The sequence below is a fragment of the Triticum dicoccoides genome, chromosome 7A (assembly GCF_002162155.2).
Source record: "Triticum dicoccoides isolate Atlit2015 ecotype Zavitan chromosome 7A, WEW_v2.0, whole genome shotgun sequence".
Classification (NCBI taxonomy): domain Eukaryota; kingdom Viridiplantae; phylum Streptophyta; class Magnoliopsida; order Poales; family Poaceae; genus Triticum; species Triticum dicoccoides.
Window position 1 is genome coordinate 708,194,907 of NC_041392.1, and position 5,406 is coordinate 708,200,312.

The 5,406-nt window shown below is 46.1% G+C and overlaps 1 protein-coding gene across 2 annotated transcripts; it reads left to right on the plus strand.

The window, feature by feature from the left end:
• Positions 1–1,052: 1,052 nt before the first annotated feature.
• On the plus strand, positions 1,053–5,065 carry LOC119333797 (lysosomal Pro-X carboxypeptidase-like). 2 transcript variants are annotated; one of them, XM_037606562.1, is made up of 10 exons: positions 1,053–1,518; positions 1,685–1,865; positions 2,028–2,155; positions 2,819–2,931; positions 3,311–3,434; positions 3,559–3,714; positions 3,798–3,950; positions 4,062–4,141; positions 4,260–4,309; positions 4,395–5,065. In XM_037606562.1, the coding sequence occupies exons 1-10, from the start codon at positions 1,054–1,056 to the stop codon at positions 4,523–4,525; spliced, it is 1,581 nt and encodes a 526-aa protein (XP_037462459.1). In that variant the 5' UTR covers position 1,053; the 3' UTR covers positions 4,526–5,065. The 2 variants fall into 2 exon arrangements, with proteins under 2 accessions (XP_037462459.1, XP_037462458.1); XM_037606561.1 differs by having other exon boundaries at positions 2,022–2,155; positions 4,395–5,063.
• Positions 5,066–5,406: the final 341 nt, after the last annotated feature.

The following is a 5,406-nucleotide window of genomic DNA, read 5'->3' on the forward strand; positions in this document are numbered from 1 at the left end:
AGGCCGGCCGGGCCGGGGGGCGCCGGGGGTTAGTGGGCTTAACAGCAGCGTGGGAAATGGGCCAGGGCTACTGCTAGGCCCACTAGTTGTAGCGCAGGTTGGACGATAGACGCTGCTGCTATTTTTTGACCGGGGTGTGGTGTATTACACTTAGCAGTAGCATGATGCTGTGTAACAAGCGATGTTGCTAACTGATACCAATAGCGCTCTTTATAGCCAGCGCTACTACTAACTAGTAGTAGCGTGGGGTTATAAACAAACGCTACGTAAACTTCTATCTATAAGTGTTTTTCTAGTAGTGGGAGTGGCCGTCCGCACCGCCCCACCCCGAGCGGGAGAAAGAAATGGCCCCGGCGACGCCTACCGTGGCGTCTAGGGAGGAGGGGTGGAGGAGTGTGACGCTCATGACAGGTATGGTTCGCTCCTGGTCGCTCGCGGAAGCGCCCGAGGAGCGTGCGAGTTCTTTTATCTGTTTCTCTACCCGGGTTCGTCCATTGCATCCATGGCTGACGAACCAGACAAGAGTATATACTCCTCCAATGTTAATTAAGTGAAAATCCTACACCTACGTATGTTGGGTTTACACCTATTTAACCAAGTCTCAGTTGATAGTTTATTCGTGAGATCTTATGTGGAGATATCCGTGCAAAATTTTCTTTTAAACTTGTTCCTTCTTCTTTTTTATATGTTTGGTGAATTAAATGAAACTTGGTTAAATCTTAGTTGAATGACACACTGAGCCACACACTTCCAACTAATTCACTGATTCACTCATCCCCGAATTTCAGTGGAGTGGGTCGTTCCTCCCCCTAACCCAAATCACAATTCTCCACGTTGATTTACGTAAAAACTCAGTCTAGCATTGCTCATTTGGCGCTATACCTGGCCATCCGTTGGGCCAGGCCGGGCTTCGGGCTAGGCCTACCAAAGCCCGACCCAGAAAACCTAGGCCCGAGCCCGGGCGCACACGACCGTCTCGTCTCAGTCTCTCACGCACCCGCGCCTTCTTAAACCCCACACCACACCACACTACCGGAGGGCCGACGGGCAAAAATGGCAGCCTCTTGCTCGCTCCCCGTTGTCATCCTGGCGCTGTTCCTCCTCCTCGTCGCAGCGTTTGCGCCAGCAACAGCAGCGAGCCCCTCCAAGCGCCCCACCCATCAGCCTCTTCTTTTCCCCGTGGGACTCGCTCCCTTGCATCGGAGGCACTCGAGCGGCAGGTACGCCGCCGCCGCCGTCACGGCCTCAGCCGCAGCGGCGACGGACAACGGCACGGCGGAGCCGTTCACGGCGCACTACTTCCTGCAGGAGCTGGACCACTTCACCTTCACGCCCAACTCCTCCCACCTCTTCTCCCAGAAGTACCTCCTCAACGACACCTTCTGGCGGCGGAAACCCACCACCGGCCCGCTGTTCGTGTACACCGGCAACGAGGGCGACATCGAGTGGTTCGCCACCAACACCGGCTTCATGTTCGACATCGCGCCCCAGTTCGGCGCCCTCCTCGTCTTCATCGAGGTACCCTTTCTGCCCCTCGTCCAAAATTTAGTTGTCCTATTGGTTCCCTCCAGACAAGACACCATTGAGCAGCAATCACTTTTGTAGGCAGTTTTGTTGTCCTACTACTAAAGTACCAATCAGTAACAGCAATAACTTTCATGTTCAACTTTTTGACATTTGTCAGCATCGGTTCTACGGGGAGTCGATCCCGTTCGGGAACGACTCGTACAGGTCGCCAGACACGCTCGGTTACCTGACGTCCACGCAGGCACTTGCCGACTTCGCCGTCCTCATCACCAGCCTCAAGCAGAACCTCTCCGCCGTCGACGCCCCCGTCGTCGTCTTCGGCGGCTCCTACGGCGGCAGTAAGTCGATCACTAACGTGTCTCCGTGTACTATATATCCATGCGTGCAACATGAGGGTGGACAATTTTTCAAGAGAAAATTAGGATGAGCTAATCTACACTAATAATTAAGAATGTTGTCAGAGGAGTAAATTATTTTATGCCTATTGCTTCTAGTGCTAGCTTCATGGTTCAGGCTCAAGTATCCTCATGTCGCCATGGGGGCCTTGGCGTCCTCTGCACCAATCCTGCAGTTCGACGACATCACCCCGTGGTCTAGCTTCTACGACGCCATCTCGGAAGACTTCAAGGTAACAATGGGAATTAATCACTACTACTGCATAACATCATTGTGCTTTTTTTTCTTTCATTTACTCACAAATAAGCTGGTCAAAAGAATTTCGGGGATGGATGGCCCAGTGTCACCTGTCAAATTATTGGTCATGAGATACGTCCGTCTGGTGCAAACTTATCGGCGATGTCGACTCTGAATTACTATTAGTTCTGAATTTCACTTGTTTTCGTGTTGTCATTACCCTGGCGGCACCTTAGCGGATTATGAATTGGTGATGGTGCTTTTCTTCATGAGCATGTAGCTAACAGGTTTTTTAATTAGAATTTCTCATGAAAATAATACATGGAATTTAAGTTCGTGATTGAAATGGCTAATGAAGTAATGATTCAGTTTTTGATTAGATTGATTGCGACGCTCAACCGCACCAAAGAGCAATTACTAATATGGTAGAGACAAGATATAAGGTCCTCACTTGTATGCAAATTGATGTATTTTCTTCATCATTGATGCTTGATGACACAGCTATTACTAATACGGTAGAGACAAGATATGACAAGGGAAAGGAACGATGAGTCACTTTGTAGTGACATCTTTGTCTGATTGATGCTTGATTAATAGCTGTCCCATGTCAACTTTCCAAAAAGATAAATGTATTTGTGACATCCAACTAATTTTGCAGTCTGAGAGCCTGAATTGCTTTAGTGTCATCAAGGCGGTCTGGGATGTGCTTGATGATCGGGGATCCAACCACACAGGCCTCTTGGAGCTCAGCAAAACATTCAGGACCTGCAAGTAAGCTTTGTGCAACTGATAATTTTTTTTTTAATGAAAACCGTTGGGGAGAACCCCACAGTATAAAATTCATTACTGTAGGGAGAAAAAATATAAGAGATTAAGACTGCAGGTAATTTTTTTTCTATGTGTGAAGTGTAAGTAAAGCAAATAAATAGTCAAAACCTTGTAGGCAATAAATACATGAAAAAAGACGACTTGAAAGATAAGAGAATGTACATTAAGTCCAAAGGATATGCGACTCGGGTTGCATACATGACTGAATATGAAAGCCTCATCTTGACAAGATTGCCTGAGTGGTGAACTAATGAAAAGCGCTTGAACGAATGGATGATTACTGACCCGGGTTCATGACATTGTGTTATCCCTCAACTTTTAGGACCGTGCAGTCCGCTGATTCGCTGAGTAACTGGCTATGGAATGCATTCACCTACACCGCCATGGTGGACTATCCGACCCCAGCCAATTTCATGATGAATCTGCCTGCTTACCCTGTGAAGGAGGTTAGCCACTTGTAACCTACTACCTTATGACCCTTATTCTCGCCTGCATTACTCAGAGCTACCAAACTGATTCCGTGAACCTGTTTTTATTACCTGCTGAGCATTTCTCCTGACATTTCTGCAGATGTGTAAGATCATTGATTCTTTTCCCGCGGGAGCAGACGTCATCGACAAAGCTTTCGCCGCAGCGAGCCTGTACTACAATTACTCAGGCGACCAGAAATGCTTTGAGATGGAGGGTGGCGATGACCCTCATGACCTCGATGGCTGGGGTTGGCAGGTACAAGCCTGACTCACATAAGTGATAACACTGGAAGCTTGAGAGGATCATTTATGTGTTTGCTGAAACAAACTCTTGTGCAGGCCTGCACAGAGATGGTCATGCCGATGATCGTGTCCAATGAGAGCATGTTCCCACCGTTCAGCTTCAGTTACGAGAACAATTCCGAGGGCTGCCTCACGTACTACAGAGTTCGTCCGAGGATACATTGGATCACTACTGAATATGGTGGCCATGTAAGTTTTTGTTTCAGATTTTCAGTGTTTGCATACGAACCGTTAGTAGCAGCATTTCTTTGTGTGGCATGTGCTCACCTGGTACTGCATGCATTGCACAACCCACTGCAGAATATTGACAAGGTTCTCAAGAGGTTTGGGAGCAACATCATCTTCTCCAACGGGATGCGAGACCCGTGGAGTCGAGGCGGGTAGGAGTACAAGATTTCACCATCTGATCTATTGATGACGATAGTTTCGACCATTCAGAGGTAGCAATTTTACCCACAGTAAAGAATAATAATAGTTTTCCTTCCAAACTTCTACCAGAGTACTGAAGAACATATCATCCAGCATCATTGCTCTTGTGACGGAGAAAGGTAAACATGAATTTAAAGAAAATATGAAAGCTCAAAAGTATTCTGCAACTGACTTACATTGGCTACTTGTGGTGGTCATGTTCAGGGGCCCATCATTTGGACTTGAGATCTGCAACCAAGGATGATCCAGAATGGGTTGTAGAACAAAGGAGACAGGAAGTTGAGATCATGCATGCATGGATAGATCAGTATAACAAGGACATTGCACAGATGTAGCAGTAAGAAGGCGCCATTGATTTTCACAGTCAAGCCAAATAAATGTGGCTAAATGCAAAATATAAGGATTTTCCTTTCTTCTATTAGGCGATAAGCACCAATATCAATGGTGAATTTACTAAAGGATAATGACCATGATAGGTCGGTGTTAGCTTCGTTAGTGGCAGAGATTAAATATTTGCTTTCTCTTTATAAAACTTGTATTAAGCGCAAAGTTTTAAATAGCTGGCTATAGTCCCGCTATAGCAGTTTGTGCAGGGTGCCGCTAAATGATAGGCTATAGAATTCATGTACAATTCTATGAAAAAGTTATGAAATAGCCGGCTATGGCCTCGCTATAGCTTATTTGGAGGACCGTCGCTATTTGGCATAGCCCATATTTAAAACAATGATTAAGCGTAGCCAAAATATTGTAGCAAACTATTTGGCAAACTTTGCTAGAACTGAAAAGAGAACTGTAGTGTGGCTCTCTGGTCCACCAGTAGCACTTGAACTTAGCAAAGTTGATTGTAATCCTGGTATTGGTTGACAAATACAAGTATTTACCCCGCAAAAAAAGGAGAAGCACAATATTAAGATAATGCATTAGTGCAACTGCAAATTCAACAAGACACAATAAATTCTTGGACTTAAGCAGTCATACGTGAATCATGAATGCAAAGGTTCTTTTTTTCTACTTCTGAAACTGTTGTGGTGAACATTGAATTTAGGGACAGACATGTACTTATCCCTGCAAAAAAAAAAAATGCACGACTTTGACATATGCCATTTCTATGACACGCGGGGTCTGAGTCCACATGTCATGGACACGGGCCATGTTATTACTTTGCAGGGGGGCATCTCAGGGAAAGAGGGGGCTGTTGGAATTAACCACGTAGTCA

Excerpts from the sequence above, each read along its gene's own strand:
- LOC119333797 (XM_037606561.1), top strand. The coding sequence starts at position 1,054 with ATGGCAGCCTCTTGCTCGCTCCCCGTTGTCATCCTGGCGCTGTTCCTC. Across the intron at positions 3,951-4,061 it reads CTACTGAATATGGTGGCCAT|AATATTGACAAGGTTCTCAA; the intron begins GTAAGTTTTTGT and ends AACCCACTGCAG. Across the intron at positions 4,310-4,394 it reads TGCTCTTGTGACGGAGAAAG|GGGCCCATCATTTGGACTTG; the intron begins GTAAACATGAAT and ends GGTCATGTTCAG.